The sequence below is a fragment of the Ovis canadensis genome, chromosome 13 (genome assembly GCF_042477335.2).
Source record: "Ovis canadensis isolate MfBH-ARS-UI-01 breed Bighorn chromosome 13, ARS-UI_OviCan_v2, whole genome shotgun sequence".
In the NCBI taxonomy this organism is placed as follows: Eukaryota; Metazoa; Chordata; class Mammalia; order Artiodactyla; family Bovidae; genus Ovis; species Ovis canadensis.
Window position 1 is genome coordinate 16,634,633 of NC_091257.1, and position 25,223 is coordinate 16,659,855.

At 40.7% G+C, this 25,223-nt stretch overlaps 1 protein-coding gene across 3 annotated transcripts in view; it reads left to right on the forward strand.

Moving 5' to 3' along the window:
• The window catches only part of PLCB1 (phospholipase C beta 1), an 877,017-nt gene that overhangs the window by 586,835 nt on the left and 264,959 nt on the right, over positions 1-25,223 (forward strand). For all 3 annotated transcript variants that reach the window (XM_069546383.1, XM_069546382.1, XM_069546384.1), the window contains one exon: positions 23,524-23,603. In XM_069546383.1, the coding sequence (XP_069402484.1) occupies positions 23,524-23,603 (80 nt within the window). The remainder of the gene's footprint in view (positions 1-23,523; positions 23,604-25,223) is intronic.

The following is a 25,223-nucleotide window of genomic DNA, read 5'->3' on the forward strand; positions in this document are numbered from 1 at the left end:
GATCAGACTTCAAATCATTTCTGTGGCATTATTACCTACAAAATGAAGTTTTCTGTCTATTTAATTGTCATTCATTTAGTGAGTAAATATTCTTTGAAGGCCTAGTAAGTGCCAAGCACTAGGGAGTTACCAGTGGTGAAAACAAACATAGCCTGTGCCCTTAGGAGCTTCCGAATCACCACCTGGACCCCAGCACCATTCCACCTCAACAATTCCTAACCACTTGCGATTCCTCCTGCCTTCATAACCTGAGTGCCTTCAGACTTACACGCTTTCCTGGATGTCCTTTCTCCACTCTGTCCGTCAGCAGAATTTCCAAGCCTCCTTTAGGGACTCACCGTATATACAACTCACCTGTCTCCCCTCTGTCCCATGATTTCCATGAATAACTGACAGTTTCTTCCTTTTCTTTGATCATGCCAGGCCTATTTTCTATTGCATTTATCAACTATAATTATCTGTCACTATGTCTGACACCCTATCCTGGATTTGTGAGCTTCTCAGTGAGAAAATATAGTTTAGTCATTTGTGTTCCCAAGATCTATTTTAGTCTCAACTGATAATAGGTACCCAATAAATGTGTCTTCGGCAGGGAAGAGGAGGATGTTTAAAAAAGGAAAGGAATGGAAGGACCAAGAAAGGAAGAGAAAAGCTTATGGGTCCTTGAAAACAGTTAATAGCTCATGGAATATTATAGAGCTCCAGAGACTTTGAACATCATGTGCTCTAATCCCCTTATTTTTGAGTTGAAAATATTGAGGCCCTTGAACTAGTTGTTCCAGATTTCTTGCTCTGAACATGGGCCTTTTCCAAGGTCTGCCAGGATGCCCAGTGGCTTCCACCTTCTTCGTCCTTCCAAGCACAACTCAGAGTCACTGTTATTGTCCCCCTCCTCCTCTGCCCATCAGTTACCACATTTTTCTGAAGAAAAGGAAAAATATCTTCAACTGGCCAAATAAGTTGAGATGGTTCAGGGAAAGGAATAAGAGATTGTGCCACAAAAGGGGCGGTTTTTAGGAAAAAGAAACTATAGGCTACTAAATGAAATAGAAAAGAGAAAGAGGGACTAGTGAATGGTCCTGCCTCAGTCCTCTGACCATCCTGATAGAGAACTTGATTCCTCAAAAACTTTCCACTTTTCTTAGACTTCCCTCCAAATTAATAGTATAGATATTTAAAAATAACTTCAAGAGACATGAAGTTCATATATTTCTTTTTATTCTGGGGACATATATGTTGAGATAGAATTTTCAAACACTAACAGATTTTTTATACACAATTAAGTCTATCTCACTTTCTTTTTGAATTTAGCACCAACTTATGGTGGATGAGCAGTGGCTATAAGTTGGACTTTTTAAACAAAAAATGATGAAGAAAAAGAGAATAAGGTACCATATATTCTTTTCAGCAATATACTTAGGAACATAATGGAAAACTGTGCTGATCTCCTTGGAGGTAGAATATACATGCCAAATATATTACTGTATTGAATATATATTGCTTTTTACACGTGTGAAAAGTTAGCCCTCTGGGTTATTGTGTTTCATAAGATCTTCATTCACTGGCATTCTCACCTTCTCATATTAATAAGACATACCTATGTCATCTCAGGATATTCCTCCATCCCGTCATAAATAAGGCCCAGGTTCTTACCAGGTCCATATATCGCTCTGTTAGTGTTAGGGTTTGATAGTCATGGGTGTTCTTTTTTGGAAAATGAGATCCACCCCACATTTTGCACTTGAATTTTGGATGATTATGGGGCAGATAAAGGATATATATTTTAAACTTCTAAATTGTGAAAATGTCACCTGTTTGGAACACACATATAAAGGTTTAAAAGTTCAAAGTCACCTCCTCCCCCAAGAAAACATTCATTTTAAAAAAAGGAGGGAGAAAAAAAGGCAATTCAGAAATTAATCTCTTCTTACATCCAGATAAGAGCAACCAATTGCTATCCTGTTGTCTGTGGCAGAAATCATACCTACCCACCTTCCCCAAGTGGCTTTCCTGATTCGTTAAAGGAGAGCTTCTTTTGAGCCAGGCAGGGTTCAAGGGTGCCACAAAGAGAAATCAATGCCCAACTTAAGGGAGGATATATATTCCAAGACTCAGAAATAATCATGATTTCAGACTGTGGGCTACTGCGTGCAAGTCTGCTTTTCCCCAGGAAAAATTTAGAAACTGATTAAGCAGCAGCATCTTCCCTTTCTTTCCAGTCACCCAATAACACAGAAATACGCTGCTTCCTCATTCCTCTGCCTCTCTGGAAGCTGAAAAAGCCCTAATTGTATTTCCTGTGTATCTAGCCTTAAAGAAGGCACAAAAATACTTTTTAAAAAGCTATAATTTTTGGAAAGGAAGAAGAAATCTAAGAAAATTTGGCTTCCATGCTTAATTACTATGGAAAAATACCTGACACCCTTTGAAAGTGGCAGGTTGATCTGTTTCATCTACTGCCTTAATTATCAGTTGTTATGTTTCCAATGCATCAAAATGCTCCCAAGGAATAAGCTGCCCTTAGGAATAATTTTTGTAATTACATACTAATGTATTGGCTATATAATAATAATCATTCACTCATTCACTTAACAGATACTTCATTGCCTACTCTGTACCAGCCACAGTTTTGAATGCTAGGGATAAAATAAACAGACAAAAATGATTGTCTTCATGAAGCTTACTTAATGGTGGGGGAAGGGTGATGATAAACAAAATAAATAAGATGGTAATAGGAGCTAGGAAGGAATAAAACAGAGAATGGAGATTGGAAGCATTTGAGGGGATACATATTCCAATTTTAAATCAGTTGGTCAGATACAGTCACACTAAGACATGGTGGTCTATGAGGGAGACCTTGCAGATGCTGGAGTGTGTCAAGGGGTCATCACAGAGGAGAGTGGTGCTGAGGCAAGTGTGACCTGGCACACTGGTGGAGGGAGCGATGAGCAGGGAGAGAGCAGCGGGAGAGCCTGGGTGTGTCTGCAAGTGACCCAATTAGCGGTAGGTGGCCACTGTGAGAATGATTTTACTCTCAGTGACAGAAGTATTACATTGTTTTGAGCAAGTGATGGATTTGGGCTGACATATTTTGACAGGATTGTTCTAGTTCCTCTGTTGAAAAGCTGTAAGTACGGGTATAGAAACAGAGATAGGCAGAGCAGAGGGCCTGGAATAGAGTGGTGAGAGATGGTTAGGTTCCTGATACATTTTGAATATGAAGCCAAAAGATTTACTGAATGAACCAGATACATGACATGAGGGAGAGAGCTAAGGATGATCTCAGAGGTTCTTTTAATTTAATTTACTGAAGTAAAGAACCAGACATTCCTATCTGGGAAGATCAGAAATTTGGTTCTGGACACAAAGTTTAATATAGTATTAGCCCAAAACAGCAAAACAAGCGCAAGTATGACATCTTATCTCTCTTGAGGTACTGTGAAAATAATGATAAAGGAACATAAATACACAATGATGAAGAGGACAAGATAGGTCACTAGGACATGACATATTTCACTAAGTTTGCAGGGGGTGGAAAATGAAGAGATGTCATAGTAGAGAAAACCACAGTCTGGGTTATATAGAGAGTAACAGATGAGAAAGCCCCTGACCTGCTCAGAAACAATCAAGAGATGCTCCAGGCTTGAGTTCTACCAGCCCAGCAGAACATGGAGTAATATGTGGGAGTGAAAAAAACAGCCTTTCATTCCCTACTCCTGATCCTCATATAGAATAATCAATAACCAGTTACTTTCTGCATCAAAAATTTGAGAGGTGTGTCTTTTATGAAATTGAATAAATGATTGAAAAGTATCATTGTGGGTAGCACCGAAGTTCAGGATCCAGAGTAAAGTTCTTCTCATTCTAACATTTGTGGATACCACACCATGGTGGCTGGAACCCACATGCTCACTGGAAAAGAAGTCTGCTAGCTGGTCAACCCCACTCCCATGCTCAGGGCTCCCAGCCAGCACTTCTGTTGCCCCATCTAAGATGGGAACTAACAAATTATCCACAAGCTATTGAAAAAAGCTACAATACTGATTGATAAGGAATGCAAAGATGAACAGAAAATAGAAGTAATAATAAAGTGAAGTCGTTCTGCTGCTGCTGCTGCTGCTGCTAAGTCGCTTCTGTCGTGTCCGACTCTGTGCGACCCCATGGACGGCAGTCCACCAGGCTCCACCGTCCCTGGGATTCTCCAGGCAAGAAACTGGAGTTGGTTGCCATTTCCTCCTCCAATGCATGAAAGTGAAAAGTGAAAGTGAAGTCGCTCAGTTGTGTCCAACTCTTCGCGACACCATGGACTACAGCCCACCAGGCTCCTCAGTCCATGAGATTTTCCAGGCAAGAGTACTGGAGTGGGTTGCCATTTCCTTCTCCAGGGGATCTTCCTGACCCAGGGATCGAACCCAGGTCTCCCACATTGTAGGCAGATGCTTTACCGTCTGAGGTACCGGGAAAGCCCCATTAGTATAATTAAGTAAACAGTTTAAAAAAAAACTAGGAAGTATCTTCAGAGAGAATATATTTTACCCTTAAGAAAAGAACAAGATGCTATGAAAAATGGGTAACAAAAATAAGAAATTTCTCTTAGAAATAAAATATAAGATAATGGAACAATAATAAAAATTCTCCTGAACTACTGAAAGAGGAGGTGAAGGAAATCTCTCAGAATGTGGAACCAAGCAAAACAACAACAGTGAAGGCAGCAAACAAACAACTAGAAAGTGACAGATAAAAAAAGGGTAGGAAAAGTGAAAATATAAGAAATACAGGTATAATCAGTCCAGCTAGGGTGGTAGCCAATGAAAAGAGAAAGCCAAAGAGAGGAAAATATGAAAAACATAATATAAGAAAATAAGTTAGAGCTAAAGGAAGGTGTATTCTTGAGGCTGACATAGGAAGTGTAGGATTGGAATAGGTTCAGAAAATATGAGTAGGAAGCTAGAAGATACTGGAGAAGGCAACGGCACCCCACTCCAGTACTCTTGCCCATGGACAGAGGAGCCTGGTGGGCTGCAGTCCATGGGGTTGCTAAGAGTTGGACACAACTGAGCGACTTCACTTTCACCTTCCACTTTCATGCATTGGAGAAGGAAATGGCAACCCACTCCAGTGTTCTTGCCTGGAGAATCCCGGGGACAGGGGAGCCTGGTGGGCTGCCGTCTCAGGTTGCACAGAGTCGGACACGACTGAAGTGACTTAGCGGCAGCAGCAGCAGCACCTAGAAGATATAAGATAAAGGCAAATGGCTTAAGTTTCTTCTCCCTAAAAGAAAATTAAGGTTGAAAAAGAGATAAATGTATAAGAAATGCATTATTTAAACTCAAGCCATGCTGAGAATATCAGGATTTTCAACAATAGAAGGACCAGTCAAAAAAGATCCATATTGTCTTGGTATTAAGAATGTTCTCTTTTGAAAGTCATGTAGTTCATGGTGTTATAACTACAGCAAGTAAAATAATAAAAGTCTAATATATGGCCCAACAGAAAAGTATATTTGCTTTTTATACAGTCATGTAAATTTTTATTTTTATTAGTTTTAAACTTTTAGAATCAATCTATATGCAAAATATTAAAGTCAATTATGGATACTGGATAGGACAAACGTATTTCAGCTTTGACAAGTTAGAAAGTAAATTTAAACAAGAATCAGAGGTGACAAGATTTGCAGGTAAATGTCCTCCTTTCACAAACAGAAGCCAAATGATACTATCTTTAATTGGTGGATTACGAAGTGGTTTGAGTATGTTGCTTGAAGTTATAGTGATGGGGAAAAAGAAAACTAATGATAAGAATTCTATCAGGAGGAAGGAGAAAGGGGAGATGGGAGATATGGTAACAGATTTAAAACCTCATCAACCTCATCAGTGCAGAGTGTGTAAGTCAAAGAGAGAAAGACAAATACTGTATATGAACACATATATATGGAATCTAGAAAGGTGATACCAATGATCCCACATACAGGGCAGCAAAGGAGACGTAGATGTAAAGAACAGACTTTTGGGCTCAGTGAGAGGAGAGGGCGAGAATAGCATTGAAATATCTACATTGCTGCTAAGTCACTTCAGTGGTGTCTGACTCTGTGCGACCCCATAAACGGCAGCCTACCAGGCTCCCCCGTCCCTGGGATTCTCCAGGCGAGAACACTGGAGTGGGTTACCATTGCCTTCTCTGAATATATCCATTACTATACGTGACATAACTGGCCAGTGGGAGTCTGATGCGTGAAGCAGTGCATCGGGAGCCTGTGCTCCGTGACAGTGTTGGGGGATGGGGTGGGGAGGGAGGAGGTTTCAGGGTGGAGGAGACACGCATACCTACCGCTGATTCATCCTGATGCATGGCAAAAATCATCACAGCGTGGTGAAGTAATTACCCTCCAATTAAATAAATTAAGAAAACCTCATCAACCAGAGTGAAAATCAATAGTTAAGTCTTAAAGCCAGTCAATTAAAAAAAGCACTGCAAATATATTATTTATAAATATGAAAGAAACCCCACAAAATTTAAGAAGAGGAATGCCTGTGCCACTCCAGCTATTTGTGTCCCCAGCAGGAAGACGACAGGACCCCTACATCAGGAACCACACTTTCCCAGAGCCTCTCAGTAGACTCCTGACGGCATGAGACTCACCATGTGCCACCTTGCCACTCTCACTGCTGGAGACATTGGGAAAAAATAGATTTTTCAGTTATATTTTCTGGCCTGAATAATGTCAGGTTTCACTCAGGACAGAAGGAGAAAATGGAAATTAGGTAGCTCTCAGCAGGGGGTTCCACAGCTAGACAGTGGCAGAGTAGGGTTCTGAAACCCAATGAAATATATGTTTAAGTAAACTAGTAAAAGCATAAACAGTATAAGAGTCAATGAGAAGCATTAAATAAACAGGTATCAGTAGTGTAAATTTAAATCAAAAGACAAGCACAGATTGTGTTTAAGACTCACCCTTCCTTAGCCTTCATAGGCAGTGAGAATTGACCAAAAGTGAGTGAGGCCATCAGAACCAAGGACGAAGACTAGTCATCAGAGAGAAAGGACTAACAGGTGGAGTCAATTACCAAAGGCCAAATACTCCCTCATTAAAAAAAGAAGAATCTGGCTTGAAAAAAGTTTTAAAATAAACGTGGTGGTGGGCATAATTAAGTTTATTTAAAACAAATTGGTTTCCAATTGAGAAAATTATATTTTAAAATTATGTGTACTAAGTTTTAATGAGCAAGTACCTGCGTGTAGTTACTAATCAGTTTCATGGAATGCAGTTTTGATTTTGTCAAACAAATTCCATTTAACGAAAAGCAGCACCACTTAACTCCCAAGAAATTGTGATTGCTCCTCTTTTTCCAGCCTTGATATGCATCTTACTAAAGAAATTAGCTGTTGTTTTTTTCTTTTAAATTTTTTTTCAGTTGATCTCCTCAAATAGACTTGCTTAAAAAATATAGTATCAATTTTAAGTTCAGAACCTGGTTACATACATTTTTATTGTCTACAATACATAATACCTTGGTAAATGCAATCAGAGTAGTAATTTGCATGGATACTGCTAGGCTTAGGGTTCATAATAGCAAATGTTTCTGTAAAAGTGAGATGAGCGTTTTGGACAGAACCACTTCAAGAATATGGTGGAGTGACGCCATGGAAACAGAGCTTTGGAAATTTCATCTGAGACATTTGATGGACATTCTCTCAGTTATACAAATAAACAATGACTCAGGAACTAGCTGGAGAGAGAGGTGGATATCTCCTCAGCTAATGTTCAAAAATGCATGAGACTCACAGTGATACAACTGAAAACCTCTCATCATGAAACATAACCAAACCAAACATTTTTCTCTTTTTCCACTCTGTAGCAAGTATGTTGCTCTTTTCCCCCCTTTGAAGAATTCTCTTAAGATTTTTTTCAATTTGCTGTTACCACATTAAGCTTTTCCCATTGCTCCGGAGAATGCCAAAAGGTTTAAGAGCAGGATTAGGGATATACTAGACTATTAGCTCTCAAAGTGTGGATTCTTGTATCCATATCTTGAACACTGCACTTGAACACTGAACTCTTCCTTGGTCCATCAGGGTACCATTTATTACAGTGTGCTTCACTTATCCAGGGAAAAATAATTGAGCAACAAGTCTTCAGAAAGCAGCCCCAAACAGAACAAAGCATAAAGCACGTCTATGAAGCCAATGCAGATGCTCTAAGCCCTAAAACTAAAGCTTCTGTACTTTATTAGTTAGAAATCGCTACACACAGGACTCTGAGTTCTTATAACCTATTCTAGCACAGTCCATGGGGTTGCTGAGAGTTGGACATGACTGAGCGACTTCACTTTCACTTTTCACTTTCATTCATTGGAGAAGGAAATGGCAACCCACTCCAGTGTTCTTGCCTGGAGAATCCCAGGGATAGGGGAGCCCGATGGGCTGCCGTCTATGGGGTCACACAGAGTCGGACACGACTGAAGTGACTTAGCAGTAGCTGTAGCAGCACAGTTCAAATTACAATAGGAAATGCGTGAAGCTATTATCCAAAACACCAGAGCAAACCATGGTGGTTTAATACTTATAGCAAGGGAGACATAACAATTAATTTCACAAAGCATAAATTATATGGCATGGATGTAACCCCTTTCATTTACACATTCATCCACTCATGCAGTCAACTCAGGTCGTCAAGTGCATATCTATTTCTTGGGATAGAAAAAGAATGGTTACAGAGCTATGAGATCCCGCACAGGTTGTGGGGATACCCATATCCTTTTTTCCACCTGCTTTTTCATACACTCCCGTGAACGGCTATATGCAGTGTTTCCTATACTCTTCATGCTTCTACTCACTGCTTCTCGTCCAGGCCCAATGATCTGATTCTCATGGACATCCAAATGGATTGTTCTAGAGGTAGAGGAACCAGGCAGAGACCTTCCCCAGGATTTTTCATACTGGAAGTAGGAAATTAGTCAGACTCTGTAGTGATGAGAGGAGCCATGTGTGACAATTCTTGGTGCAATTGGTGACTATGGAGAAGAAGGAAGAAAGTAATGATATCAGGAAGAGAGAGAAGTGAAAAAGCAATGAAGAAAGTCTTTCTGCCATTCAGGCCCCTGGTTCCTTGTGATCTTATAAATACACAATTTTTTGCTGCAGTTTGTCTGATGTTTCCTCCAGTTACAGGAACGATCCAGTGTCCTTGGCAAATTCTCATATTTCCTAGGCTAATTTGAGCTGTGGTTTTGGCAACTATAGACTAAAGATATTTGAATCACATGGTCTGAAAATCACTATGCACCTTTCCCTTATGTCATTTGAGTAATATGATTTTTCTAGTGTCCCAACTCTGATAATATTGGGTTGTTATATGCTCCTTGGTTTTTGTTTTGTTTTGGTAATTATATTTGTATCAGGTAAACATTTTGAATGTAAGATATAAGATCATCACTGCCACCTAAAACAGGGGAACTGTATCAGAAATTTTGCCCAAATTCTAAATACTCAATATAGACCCATAAACTTGGTTACTACTCAGACAGTCTTTTCTGCTTTTAATGAAAGTCTTTGCAGCTCATATACCATCTTTCATGATGAAAACATTCTTTACTGTGCCATTAAGACAAATGCATGGCAAGATGAATTCTGATGCCTGCCAGCAGGTAAGAGAAGCATGCTGAGCCAGGCAATGCAACCCTGAATGAGCCATGCATTGTTCTTTCTTACTCAAATCCCAACCTGCTGCCTGCTGATGAGCAGAAGTAATGGAAATGACACCATTATCAATTATGGCAATAGGAGTTTGCCAACAAACTAAAAAATAATGGAAAGCTATTAAAATTGTTAGGACTTTCATATATCTCACAAATATTAAAATATTCCATTTTAAATTATTATTTATTCCAAGAATCTTTTATTAAAAAAAATAGATTGACGTTTCCAAATAAGGTACTTTGAAAATACTTGCTTTTAGATTATCATTTGTGACTCCTTTTATTTCATTAGGGTAACCATTGGCTCATAATTGGTTATATTCAATATACACAGAGAGATTGATTGAGTATTCCTTTTAGAATGTTTTTATTTCCCCAAAGATCTCACAGAACAAATACATGCTTCTGAGGACAGAGTTCACACTCTGCCTTTTCTTTGTAACTCCAGCTGCTTGGTATCAGGAGCCATAAACTGGCAACCTGGCATGACACGATCGTAGGTGGTATTTACAAGATGTGTCTCTGTTTTTGTCAATAAGACTGAGACTATCACCCTGTGTTTGAGCACAAACCTCAAACAAACAAAACTTTCCTTCTTTTAAAGACAATAAGCACAGATAACCAAAAGAAAAATGAATGTTAACAGGAAATTTGCAGAAAAGATAAAGTGGAACAGCCCTGACAGGAATTAAACAAAGCCAATCAGACAGGTAAATCAGTGATGACAATTCAGGCCAACCCAAGGTCCCACATTGCGTCTATCAGATTTGCAAACATTTTCTGAAAGGCTGATAATAGCAAGTGTTTTTTAAAATGTAGGAAAATACAAGCTCTCCTACATTGCCAAAAGGAACATAGAAGGTCCTTACTGCTTTGGTGAGCCAGCAGCGGCATCTGGTACTGCTGAAGATGCCGCATCCAGAGAAAAGATCACGATAGCAGTTACCCAAGAGAAACCTCTGGGTGTGGCTTGAGGCAGCAGGAAGTTGGTTTGTGCAAATAAACCATGTGTGTCCATCAACAAAAGAAAGGATTAATAGAGAGTAACTGAACATTGTGAAACAATTGTTAGTAATGTTACGCAAACACATAAATCCCGTGGCAAGAATGACAGAACTGAAATAACTTTAGAAATAAAAGCATAGTAACTTTGTGAAGCAAAAGGCAACGAAAAATGGGAAAGGTGTACCCAACTGAATGCAGAGTTCCAAAGAAAAGCAAGGAGAGATAAGAGAGCCTTCTTAAGTGAGCACTGCAAAGAAACAGAGGGAAACAGTAAAAAGAGAAAGAGTAAAAATCCCTTCAAGAAAACTGGAGATATCAAGGAAATATTTCATGCAATGATGGGCACGATAGAGGAGAGAAACAGTAAGGAGCTAACAGACGCAGAGGACATTAAGGAGAGATGGCAAGAATACACAGAAGAATGATGTAGAAAAGGTCTTAATGATCCAGATGACAATGATGTGGCCATCCACCTAGAGCAAGACATCCCAGAGTGTGAAGTCAAGTGGCCTTAGGAAGCATGACTACAACTCACTGGAAAAGACCCTGATGCTTAGAAAGATTGAAGGCAAAAGGAGAAAGGGGCAGCAGAGGAGGAGATGGTCAGATAGCATCACTGATTCGATGGACAGGAATCTGAGCAAACTCTGGGAGACAGTGGAGGACAGAGGAGTCTGGTACACTGCAGTCTGTGTGGCAAAGAGTCAGACGTGACTGATTGACTGAACAACAACAACTTTGTGACAGGTTTGGAAAATTTAATAGTGTCAAGACTGGGATCTCAGTAACGACTCTGGGGTGAGGGAACTGCAGAAGTCATCTTACAGAATACATGCATTTAAGCTCCAGAAGAAATTCCATGACAGGTGATTTTTAGATCTGTTTTCTCTAGTTCAGGCCTCTGTAGTCCTCATCAGGAAAAGAGATTGATCCTAAGGCAGAAAACTTAAAGAGCTTCAGGATTTAGACAGCAGGGGCTGAACCCAGCTTAGTGGTAATCATCAGAACTTTGCCTTTGAAAGTTGAAATACAAGTCCTCCAGATTAAATAAGAAGCCATTCTTCCAAAGCTATACTAACTAGGGCCCAGCACTGGATTTATGAGACACTGCCAGTGTAGATAGATCCATCTACCCTGAAGCAAAGACTATGTCATAATCTCATGATAAGCCAAGGCTGCTCTAAGCTGCTTTGGCCACACTTCTTAGCCACATTGTCCTTTTTTTTTTTTTTTTTTTAGTTTTTTATTTTTTAAATTTTAATATCTTTAATTCTTACATGCGTTCCCAAACATGAGCCCCCCTCCCACCTCCCTCCCCATAACATCTGTCTGGGTCATCCCCATGCACCCGCCCCAAGCATGCTGCATATACAGCTGGAAGGGCTTTTGGGTTATTCTAAAGCTAATAGCCAAAATAATTTCCTTCTTTGCTTGGGAAGCAAGTAGACAAAGATTAGAGTAATGCTTCCTAAGTCAAGTCCTGGAGCAGGTTGCTCCTCAAAGTGCTGCCCCTGGCCCAGAAGAATGCTTAAACCTTAACATGCATGAAATATAAACAGGTTTCTTGGGAAAATGCAGAGTTTCAGTCAGATGATTTGGTATGGAGCTTAAAGTCCAACATTTCTATCAAGTTTCTGGTCAGGGCTGTAAATCCTCCTGCTTCCAGCATGGCCCTCCCCTGGGATAAGGATTCTCTTCCTCCAGTCCCCAGCATCCGCGTCCGCATCTATCTACACAACACGAATCATTGTTTAAGTGATCTGTGTGCACATGGAAGTCTGAGAAGGCTGGTTCCAGAACCTGTGTGAACCAGTTCTCTGATCCTGTGGTTACCCATCTCCTACTTACACAGTGTAGTTACTTCCGGCACACAAACAAACCTCCTGGAATTTGTTATCCTGCTGCTGCCCATAGCAGTGCTCTGTCCAGATCCCCTCCAACCGATTCACACACAACACCTCTGTGGGGACTGGCTTAAACTTTCAATAACCTGCACCATGTCTCTTTGTTGGCTGTGCCCTCTGGATAGCAGAACCCCCTTTGCTATGAAGGAAAGCAGGAAAGGCCTGGGGACTGCCATCCCCTTCAGCAGCCCTGACCCAAGACTGACAGGCACAGTTCAGTTCAGTTCAGTCGCTCAGCTGTGTCTGACTTTGTGACCCCAAGGACTGCAGCATGCCAGGCCTCCCTGTCCATCACCAACTCCTGGAGCTTGCTCAAACTCATGTCCATCATCAAGTCGTTGATGCCATCCAACCACCTCATCCTCTGTCGTCCCCTTCTCCTTCTGCCTTCAATCTTTCCCAGCATCAGTCTTTTCCAATGAGTCAGTTCTTCCCATCAGGTGGCCAAAGTATTAAAGCTTCAGCTTCAGCATCAGTCCTTTGAATGAATCTTCAGGACTGATTTCCTTTAGGATGGACTGGTTGGATCACCTTGGTTGGATCACTCACCCTTACAGAGTCCAAGGGACTCTCAAGGGTCTTCTCCAACACCACAGTTCAAAAGCATCAATTCTTTGGCACTCAGCTTTCTTTATAGTCCAACACTCACGTCCATACATGACTACTGGAAAAACCATAGCTTTAACTAGATTGACCTTTGCTTACAAAGTAATATCTCTGATATTTAAATATGCTGTTTATGTTGGTCATAGCGTTTCTTCCAAGAAGCAAGTGTCTTTTAATTTCATGGCTACAGTTAACATCTGCATGTGATTTGGAGCCCCAGAAAAATAAAGTCTGTCACTGTTTCCATTGTCTCCCTATCTATTTGCCATGAAGTGATGGGACAAGATGCCATGATCTTAGTTTTCTGAATGTTGAGTTTTAAGCCAGCTTTTTCACTCTCCTCTTTCACTTTCATCAAAAGGCTCTTTAGTTCTTCTTCACTTTCTGCCGTATGGGTGGTGTCATCTGCATATCTGAGGTTATTGATATTTCTCCCAGTAATCTTGATTCCAGCTTGTGCTTCATTCAGCCCAGGGTTTCTCATGATGTACTCTGCATATAAGTTAAATAAGCAGGATGACAATATACAGCCTTGACATACTCCTTTCCCAGTTGAGAACCAGTCTGTTGTTCCATGTCCAGTTCTAACTGTTGCTTCCTGACCTGCATATAGATTTCTCAGGAGGCAGGACAAGTGGTCTGGTATTCCCATCTCTTTAAGAATTTTCCACAGTTTGTTGTGATCCACACAGTCAAAGACTTTGGCATAGTTAATAAAGCAGAATTAGATGTTTTTCTGGAACTCTCTTGCTCTTTTGGTGATCCAGTGGATGTTGACAATTTGCTGGTTCCTCTGCCTTTTCTACATCCAGCCTGAACATCTGGAAGTTCATGGTTCACACACTATTGAAGCCCGGCTTGGAGAATTGTGAGCATTACTTTGCTAGCTTGAGATGAGTGCAATTGTGTGGTAGTTTGAGCATTCTTTGGCATAATCAATAAAGCAGAAATAGAGGTTTTTCTGGAATTCTCTTGCTTTTTCAATGATCCAGCAGATGTTGGCAATTTGATCTCTGGTTCCTCTGCCTTTTCTAAAACCAGCTTGAACATCAGGAAGTTCACGGTTCACATATTGCTGAAGCCTGGCTTGGAGAATTTTGAGCATTACTTTACTAGCGTGTGAGATGAGTGCAATTGTGCGGTAGTTTGAGCATTCTTTGGCATTGCCTTTCTTTGGGATTGGAATGAAAACTGACCTTTTCCAGTCCTGTGGTCACTGCTGAGTTTTCCAAATTTGCTGGCATATTGAGTACAGCACTTTCACAGCATCATCTTTCAGGATTTGAAATAGCTCAACTGGAATTCCATCACCTCCACTAGCTTTGTTCGTAGTGATGCTTTCTAAGGCCCACTTGACTTCACATTCCAGGATGTCTGGCTCTAGATGAGTGATCACACCATCATGATTATCTGGGTCATGAAGATCTTTTTTATACACTTCTTCCGTGTATTCTTGCCACCTCTTCTTAATATCTTCTGCTTCTGTTAGGTCCATACCATTTCTGTCCTTTATTGAGCCCATCTTTGAATGAAATGTTCCTTTGGTATCTCTAATTTTCTTGAAGAGATCTCTAGTCTTTCCCATTCTGTTGTTTTCCTTAATTTCTTTGCATTGATCGCTGAAGAAGGCTTTCTTATCTCTTCTTGCTATTCTTTGGAACTCTGCATTCAGATGCTTATATCTTTACTTTTCTCCTTTGCTTTTTGCTTCTCTTCTTTTCCTGGCTATTTGTAAGGCCTCCCCAGACAGCCATTTTGCTTTTTTGCATTTCTTTCCCATGGGGATGGTCTTGATCCCTGTCTCCTATACAATGTCATGAACCTCATTCCATAGTTCATCAGGCACTCTATCTAAGAGATCTAGGCCCTTAAATCTATTTCTAACTTCCACTGTATAATCATAAGGGATTTGATTTAGGTCTTACCTGAATGGTCTAACGGTTTTCCCTACTTTCTTCAATTTGAGTCTGAATTTAGCAATAAGGAGTTCATTATCTGAGCAACAGTCAGCTCCTGGTCTTGTTTTTGTTGACTGTATCGAGCTTCTCCATCTTTGGCTGCAAAGAATATAACCAACCTGATTTCGGTGTTGACCATCTGGTGATGTCCATGTGTAGAGTCTTCTCTTGTGTTGTTGGAAGAGGGTGTTTGCTATGAGCAGTGCATTATCTTGGCAAAACTCTATTAGTCTTGCCCTGCTTCATTCCACATTCCAAGGCCAAATTTGCCTGTTACTCCAGGTGTTTCATGACTTTCTATTTTTGCATTCCAGTCCCCTATAATGAAAAGGACATCTTTTTTGGGTGTTAGTTCTAAAAGGTCTTGTAGGTCTTCATAAAGCTGTTCAACTTCAGTTTCTTCAGCGTTACTGGTTGGGGCATAGACTTGGATAACTGTGATATTGAATGGTTTGCCTTGGAGATGAACAGAGATCATTCTGTCATTTTTGAGATTGTATCCAAGTACTGTATTTCAGACTCTTTTGTTGACCATGATGGCTATTCCAGTTCTTCTAAGGGATTCCTGCCAGCAGTAGTAGATGTAATGGTCATCTGAGTTTAATTCACCCATTCCAGTCCATTTTAGTTCACTGATTCCTAGAAAGTCAACGTTCACCCTTGCCATCTCTTGTTTGACCATTTCCAATTTGCCTTGATTCATGGACCTGACATTCCAGGTTCCTATGCAATATTGCTCTTTACAGCATTGGACCTTGCTTCTATCACCAGTCACATCCACAGCTGGGTACTGTTTTTGCTTTGGCTCCATCCCTTCATTCTTTCTGGAGTTATTTCTCCACTGATCTCCAGTAGCATATTGGGCACCTACTGACCTGGGGAGTTCCTCTTTCAGTATCCTATCATTTTGCCTTTTCATACTGTTCATGGGGTTCTCAAGGCAAGAATACTGAAGTTGTTTGCCATTCCCTTCTCCAGTAGACCACATTCTGTCAGACCTCTCCACCATTACCTGCCCGTCTTGGGTTGCCCCGCAGGCATGGCTTGGTTTCACTGAGTTAGACAAGGCCGTGGTCCTAGTGTGATTGGACTGACTAGTTTTCTGTGAGTACAGTTTCAGTGTGTCTGCCCTCTGATGCCCTCTTGCAACACCTACCATCTTACTTGGGAAATCTGTATGCAGGTCAGGAAGCAACAGTTAGAACTAGACATGGAACAACAGACTGGTTCCAAATAGGAAAAGGAGTACGTCAAGGCTGTATATTGTCACCCTGCTTATTTAACTTATATGCAGAGTACATCATGAGAAATGCTGGACTGGAAGAAACACAAGCTGGAATCAAGATTGCTGGGAGAAATATCAATAACCTCAGATATGCAGATGACACCACCCTTAGGGCAGAAAGTGAAGAGAAGCTAAAAAGCCTCTTGATGAAAGTGAAAGTGGAGAGTGAAACAGTTGGCTTAAAGCTCAGCATTCAGAAAATGAAGATCATGGCATCCGGTCCCATCACTTGATGGGAGATAGATGGGGAAACAGTGGAAACAGTGTCAGACTTAATTTTTCTAGGTTCCAAAATCACTGCAGATGGTGTTTGCAGCCATGAAATTAAAAGACGCTTACTCCTTGGAAGAAAAGTCATGACCAACCTAGATAGCATATTCAAAAGCAGAGACATTACTTTGCCGACTAAGGTCTGTCTAGTTAAGGCTATGGTTTTTCCTGTGGTCATGTATGGATGTGAGAGTTGGACTGTGAAGAAAGCTGAGCACTGAAGAATTGATGCTTTTGAACTGTGGTGTTGGAGAAGACTCTTGAGAGTCCCTTGGACTGCAAGGAGATCCAACCAGTCCATTCTGAAGGAGATCAGCCCTGGGTGTTCTTTGGAAGGAATGATGTTAAAGCTGAAACTCCAGTACTGTGGCCACCTCATGCGAAGAGTTGACTCATTGGAAAAGACTCTGATGCTGGGAGGGATTGTGGGCAGGAGGAGAAGGGGATGACAGAGGATGAGATGGCTGGATGGCATCACTGACTCGATGGACATGAGTCTGAATGAACTCTGGGAGCTGGTGATGAACAGGGAGGCCTGGCGTGCTGCGATTCATGGGTTCGCAAAGAGTCAGACACAACTGAGTGACTGAACTGACCTTGAGCATTCTTTGGCATTGTCTTTCTTTGGGATTGGAATGAAAACTGACCTTTCCCAGTCCTGTGGCCACTGCTGAGTTTTCCAAACTTGCTGGCATATTGAGTGCAGCACTTTCACAGCATCATCTTTTAGGATTTGAAATAGCTCAATGGGAATTCCATCATCTCCAGTAGCATTGTTCACAGTGATTCTTCCTAAGGCCCACTTGACTTCACATTGCAAGATGTCTGGCTCTAGGTGAGTGATCACACCATCGTGATTATCTGGGTTGTGAAGATCTTTTTGTATAGCTCTTCTGTTATTCTTGCCATCTCTTCTTAACATCTTCTGCTTCTGTTAGGTCCATACCATTTCTGTCCTTTATTGTGCCCATCTTTGCATTAAATGTTCCCTTAGTATCTCTAATTTTGTTGAAGAGATCTCTGGTCTTTCTCATTCTATTGTTTCTTCTATTTCTTTGCATTGATCACTGAAGAAGGCTTTCTTATCTCTCCTTTCTATTCTTTGGAACTCTGCGCTCAAATGGGTATATCTTTCCTTTTCTCCTTTTCCTTTCACTTCCCTTCTTTTTTCAGCTATTTGTAAGGCCTCTTCAGACAACCATTTTGCCTTTTTGCGTTTCTTTTTCTTGGGGATGTTCTTGATTACTACCTCTTGTACAATGTCACAAACCTCCATTCATAGTTCTTTAGGCACTCTGTCTATCAGATCTATTCCCTTGTATCTATTTTTCACCTCCACTGTATAATCATAAGGGATTTGATTTAGGTCATACCTGACTGGTCTATTAGTTTTCCCTACTTTCCTTAATTTTAGTCTAAATTTGGCTCATGATCTGAGCCACAGTCAGTTCCCAGTCTTGTTTTTGCTGACTGTATAGAGCGTCTCCATCTTTGGCTGCAAAGAATATAATCAATCTGATTTTGGTGTTGACCATGTGGTGATGTCCATGGTTGTCTTTTGTTGTGTTGTTGGAAGAGGGTGTTTGCTATGACCAGTGTGTTCTCTTGGCAAAACTCTATTAGCCTTTGCCCTACTTCTTTCTGTAGTCCAAGGCCAAATTTGCTTGTTACTCTAGTATTTCTTGACTTCCTACTTTGCATTCCATTCCCCTATATTGAAAAAGACATCTTTTTGGGGTATTAGTCTAGTAGGTCTTGTAGGTCTTCATAGAACTGTTCAGCTTCAGCTTCTTCAGTATTACTGGTCAGGGTATAGACTTGGATTACTGTGATACTGAATTGTTTGCCTTGGAAATGAACAGAGATCATTCTGTCGTTTTTGAGATTGCATCCAAGTACTACATTTCAGACTCTTTTGTTGACCATGATGGCTACTCCATTTCTTCTAAGGGATTTTTGCCCACAGTAGTATATATAAATGTCATCTGAGTTAAATTCACCCATTCTAGTCCATTTTAGTTCACTGATTCCTAAAATGTCAATGTTCACTCTTGCCATCTCCTGTTTGACCACTTCCAGTTTGCCTTGATTCATGGACCTAACATTCCAGGTTCCTATGCAATATTGCTCTTTACAGCATCGGACCTTGCTTCCATCACCAGTCACATCCACAACTGGCTATTGCTTTCCTTTGGCTCCATCTCTTCATTCTTTCTGGTGTTATTTCTCCATTCTTCTCCAGTAGCATTCCTTTTCATGATGTTCATGGGGTTCTCAAGGCAAGAATACTGAAGTAATTTGCCATCCCTTTCTCCAGTGGACCACGTTTTGTCAGAACATTCCACCATGACTCATCTGTCTTGGGTGGCCCTATATGGCATGGCTCATAGTTTCATTGAGTTAGACAGGGCTGTGGTCCATGTGATCAGATCAGTTAGTTTTCTGTGATTGTGATTTTCAGTCTTTCTGCCCTCTGATGGAGAAGGATAAGAAGCATATGAAATCATCCTGATGAGAAAGACTGACTGAGGGGGAAACTGGGTGTTGTTTTGATGGGTGGGGCCATGCTCAGTAAATCTGTAATCCAACTTTCTGTTGATGGGTGGGGCTGTGTTCACTCCCTGTAATTTGACCTGAGGCCAAACTATGGTAGTGGTAATGAAGATAATGGTGACCTCCTTCAAAAGGTCCCAGGCACTGCTGCACTCAGTGTTCCTGACCCTGCAGCAGGCCACCACTGACCCATGCATCCACCAGAGACTTTTGGACATTCACAGACAAGTCTGGGTCAGTCTCTTGTGTGGTCACTGCTCCTTTCTCCTGGGTCTTGGTATGCACAAAATTTTGTTTGTGCCCTCCAAGAGGGTTAGGCACAGGGATCTTCAAACTCCAGCTCCCTTTCTGCTCATCAGTTCAAGTTCAAGTTTTGATAGTGTTCTGCACAGGGAAGGATTACACCAAAATTACCATCTGCAGAGTTTACTTGGTACTTCACCGTTCTGCTTCTTCCCTTCCCAGTCCTGCTCACTTCCTGATATTGTTGCCCAAGAACACTTCATAATAAACCCATTTCTCCTAAATCCTGTCTCAAGGTTTGGGGAGCCCAAACTAAACACATGCTCTTTTTTTGTTGTGCAGTTGTTAAGACGTGTCCCGCTCTTTGTGACTCCATGGACTACAACATACCATGCTGTTTTAGCTCCATATAATATGAACTAACACCAGTACATAGTCAAGGATTGTGTTGTTTCTAAAGTTGTCTTGGTCACTGCTTGAGACCTTGAGTCTTTGATTCAAGCTGAATCAGATCTTCTGCGTACCTCAAAAGGCTACAGGAAATCAGTGGAGTCTAGGAATTTCATACTTGGAAATTTAGATGCTCACATTCTGAGAGTGTGATGAAATAAGCTATGCCTTACTTTCTGAATGAGCTGTGGCTGTTCAGTGAATGTGGTGATGATGCAGTCCTTCAACTGGCTTTATAAAGAACCCATAGAAAGAGCAAAGGATCTAGAAGACATGTCCTGACCAATAATGCAGCCGCAACTCCCAACTATGTGTGGCTGCTGAACCCTTGAAAGGTTGCCAGTGCAAATTACGATGGGCTGTAAGTGGAGAATGCACACCTCATTTCAAAGATCAAGTGCATAAGAAGAAAAGAAAATAGCCCAGTAATCTTATGTTGATTATATGGCAAATAATATGTTTGAAATATTGGGTTAAATAAAATTTATTATTCAATTTACTTCACCTGTTTATTTCTACCTTTTAAAACAGTGGCTACTGGAAATTTTAAATTATTTGTGCACCTCCCATTATATTTCTGTTGAACTGAATGGAATAGAGGTCTTAGCTTTCAACCTTAAATGTCAGACCAAATTAAATCTCCCTAGTTCTTCATAATATCTTCACTGTACCTATTTCTGGTGTGCAATTGGCCCCCAGTAAATATATAAAATGGTACACTGCCCTCAATTATAAATACTTTTACCAATGCATAAGGTTGCCATGGACTTCCCTGGTGGTTCAGATGGTGAAAAAGAATCTGCCTGCAGTGTGGGAGACCTGGGTTTGATTCCTGTGTGGGAAGATCCCCTGGAGAAGGACATGGCAACCTACTCTAGTATTCTTGCCTGGATAATTCCATGAACAGAGGAATTGGCGGGCTACAGTCCATGGGGTTGCAAAGAGTCAGACATGACTGAGCAACTAAAACACACACACACACTCAAGGTTGCCTTGGAGTTGGAAAAGTCTACAGTTTGAGCCCTAACCTGAAAAATATTGAGTATTATACCAGAAACATATTTTGAAAATCAGTGCCAGTAGTTATTATTCTTAGTTTAAAATAATCTAATCTGAGGACATTTTATTTTAAAGCTATTAATAGTTATTCCAAAGTTTTCCTCTGTGTCCATCAAGTTTACTTCCCTGACAGCTCTTCTGTCCTGTCTTCCCCAAGCCCTCCACCAACAATCTGTAGAGTGCCAATACTTCTCACCTGGACTGTGACAGCTTCATAACTGAGCCCCCATAATTGAGCATGGAGTCTTAACCAGTGGACCACCGCAGAAGTCCCAAAACTCTACTTTTCTTGTCTTTTTAAATTTATTTTTTCCCAACTCTACTTTTCTTGTTACAACTTCCCTTCTTTTTTCCAATTCATTTTAGGCTACTCCCCATTCTCACTAAATTCTGCCAGTAAGTTATAACCCACAGAATAATGTGAATCTTTTTACAGAACATATAGTGCTGTTATCTGAGATTTTTCTTTGAAGTCCAAGGTATTTCAGGTGATAATTTAAGTGGCTTGATTACACTTATTTGTGCAAAATTGATCTGTGCTTAATGTGAATGCTTTTTGCTTAATTTTATATACCCCCAGAATTTACAAGTCTTCAGGGAAAATTCAGTTCAGTTCAGTTGATCAGTCATAACCAACTCTTGGACTGCAGCACACCACGCTGCAGTCAGTTCTTTTCCAATCAGTTAGTTCTTCACATCATGGAGCCAAAGTATCTGAATCAGAGCTTCAGATTCAGCATCAGTCCTTCCAATAAATATTCAGGACTGATTTCCTTTAGGATTGACTGGTTGGATCTCCTTACAGTCCAAGGGCCTCTCAAGAGTCTTCTCCAATACCACAATTGAAAAGCATCAATTCTTTGGTGCTCAGCTTTCCTTATGGTCAAGGAAAATTCAGTTCAGTTAAGTTCAGTCGCTCAGTTGTGTCCGACTCTTTGCGACACCATGGACTGCAGCACACCAGGCTTCCCTGTCCATCACCAACTCCTGGAGTTTACTCAAACTCACGTCCATTGATTCAGTGATGTCATCCAACCATCTCATCCTCTGTCATCCCCTTCTCCTCCCACCTTCAATCTTTCCCAGCATCAGGGTCTTTTCCAATGAGTCAGTTCTTTGCATCATGTAGCCCAAGTATTGGAGTTTCAGCTTCAGCATCAGTCCTTCCAATGAATATTCAGGACTGATTTCCTTTAGGATTGACTGGTTGGATCTCCTTGCAGTCCAAGGGACTCTCAAGAAAATGAAAGATCTTTAATCTAAGGAGTTACATATCTATATTTGAATGGATAGGAGCATCTATCATTGATAACTATTTGTGTGGCAGTTTATATTGTGCTGACTTTTCTAAACAAACTCAATATTTTAAAATAAAACACACGAAACTCTGCTTAGAGTGTCCCTTTCCCTCCCCCATCACTTGGTACCCCAAGTTTTACCTCAATTATTTCTGTATTACATGATGGCATATTATTTGCATATTATCATAAACCAGGAGGCAAAACACAAAATAACAATAAAAGCTATAGTAGAAGTAACAAAATTAGATGGAAAAGCTGTTGAACGTTGAAGAGGGAGCCAAGTCAACTAAAACATCAGATGATTACATTACTTAGCTCTTATCTCATTTTCTCTTAGAGACTTTTTTTCCAGCCCAGAATGTTGAGTGTTCCAAATCATCATTTGTTATTTCACTTTTTTTTTTTTGGATGCCAAGAGAAATCAGAGGTGGATGGTGTGAGGTAGGGGTTGGGATTAGGGCAGCAGTAAGGAATGGACAGAGCTGAGGGGAGGGAACGGTACTGAGTATTGTGTGACACTCGGACTGCAGCTCATTGAGAGACTTCTAGAACTGTAATTAACATTTAAAGATTCCCTGGTGTACCTGTTTTGACTTGAGTAGTAAAATAGGAAGATCTTATTTGCAGATGTGTTGAAAGCACGCATATGTGCTAAGTTGCTTCATTCATATCCGACTCTTTGCTACTGTACAGACTGTAGTCTGCCAGGCTTCTCTGTCCATGGGATTCTCCAGGCAGGAATACTGGAGTGGGGAGCCATTTCCTCCTCCAGGGGATCTTCCCAACCCAGGGATCAAATCTGCATAGGCAGGTGGCTTGTTTACTACTAATGCCACCTGGGAAGCTGTGTCGGAAATATAACTGACTACATTTTAAAATTCTCTATGTGTTTATAATGCAAGAAAAGGAGTGAGACATACTTGGTTATTAAAGGCAATATACCAGTTCTCTTATCTGTAGGTATTTTAAAAAGCAGATAAAATTTTGTTCATGGATAAAGAACATTTCCTTAGGAAAAGAATAGTCATTTAGTGATTTGAATTTAATTATTTCATTTTAACAGAGGAAAAAAAAGGGAAAAAACCTTAGGCATACAAATTGAACTAATTTGTCTTCCTAGTAGCCTCGCTAAAAACATATGTCTAATGACTGCACAGTATTTAAGCTGATGAAAGTGTGATTCACATTTTTCAGGAATGGACAAATGAGGTTTTCAGTTTGGCAACAAACCTGCTGGCCCAAAACATGTCCAGGGACGCATTTCTGGAAAAGGCGTAAGTAGCTCTAATTTTATTGCAAAGGGTGTTGCTTCATCTGAGTCAGTTTCCTTTCTCCTTTGTGAGTCTTTTGTTTATGCTGCACTGGCTTCTCACATTGATAAACATAAATTTCCCTCTGGGACCTGTTAGAGAACTGATAGGTTCACTACTTGGAATTGGAATACTTCCAGTAAAGATTGCTCTTTCCTCTGAGCTCTACATCTGTGTTACACTGAGCTTCCCTGAATGTCAATGCCTTTGACACGCAGTAAGGAGATGCTTCTAAATCCTGGCAACTATGCCCAGAATCAAAAATTATTCATCTCAGAGAGTCTTCAGCCCTACATCTGCCTGCATTGTATCAATTATTAATCTGAGGAAGAGAACGAACAACATATGGGACTGAATTTTCCAGAGTCTAAGATCTCTGATAGATGCAACTTAAATCAGTAAGCTGATGTCCAGATTCCTGTCCTTCTAGACAATCATAGTAACTGTTAGTAAGAAAGGAGAAAAAGAATGTAAAGAAAAAAGCAGAATGAAAAGGAAAAGGAAAAAAAGCAAATCAGGAGTACCTAGTCACTCTTGAATTACATAGTCTTTCTGAAATTTATTTGACCAAGGAAAATAATGATTTCTGCCAGATGAGCAAGTAGGAAAGCTGGTTGTGATCAGCTTGGACACTGGCTGTCCAAGAGGTTGGAAAGCCTTGAAATCAAAACCGCAAATGGAAACATTACTAGGTGGTCCTCTATTTTTATTTAGTAACTTTCTGTCTTCCCTCTTCTGTAAGACATACCCATCATTCCAAACCGAAGACTCCAGTCCACATTGCTTTCCTACTCTTCCATGAATTTCTTTTGCGGTTAACCAGGACTTCATGGGTTTACTCAAATGCTCTTTCGTGTCATCCTCTCATCTCATTACTTTGTCACCTTCAGGACCCTTCCTACATGCCTTCCCCTCTCCTCCTCCCTTTATTCTGCTTTTTTGTTGTTGTTTCAAGTGTCTTCTTACCATTCTTCCTCTAACAGACTTTCTGGAAAATCTGCTGTGCCACACAGAATGTTGGTGGAAAGTGACACATAGATATAGCACATTACAGCTAGAAAAACAGCTAGTTGGCTCATCATACCTATTGGAGATGTCCACTTCCAACAGGCACCTCCCTATGAATAGCTGCTATGGTCATTCTAGAGCATGCTTTTTGGGGAACACACTGTAAGCATTTCTGTTGCATCTACACCTAGGAATGGAATGGCTGTGTGCATGAGCAGTTGGTGGTCCCAGTTATATATTCATCAATAGAGTTTGTAAGCATATTTAAAAGCAGAGACATTACTTTGTCAACAAAGCTCCATCTAGTCAAGGCTATGGTTTTTCCAGTGGTCACGTATGGATGTGAGAGTTGGACTGTGAAGAAAACTGAGCACCAAAGAATTGATGCTTTTGAAGTGTGGTGTTGGAGAAGACTCTTGAGAGTCCCTTGGACTGCAAGGAGATCCAACCAGTTCATTCTAAAGGAAGTCAGTCCTGGGTGTCCTTTGGAAGGACTGATGCTAAAGCTGAAACTCCAATACTTTGGCCACCTCATGCAAAGAGTTGACTCATTGGAAAAGACCCTGATGCTGGGAG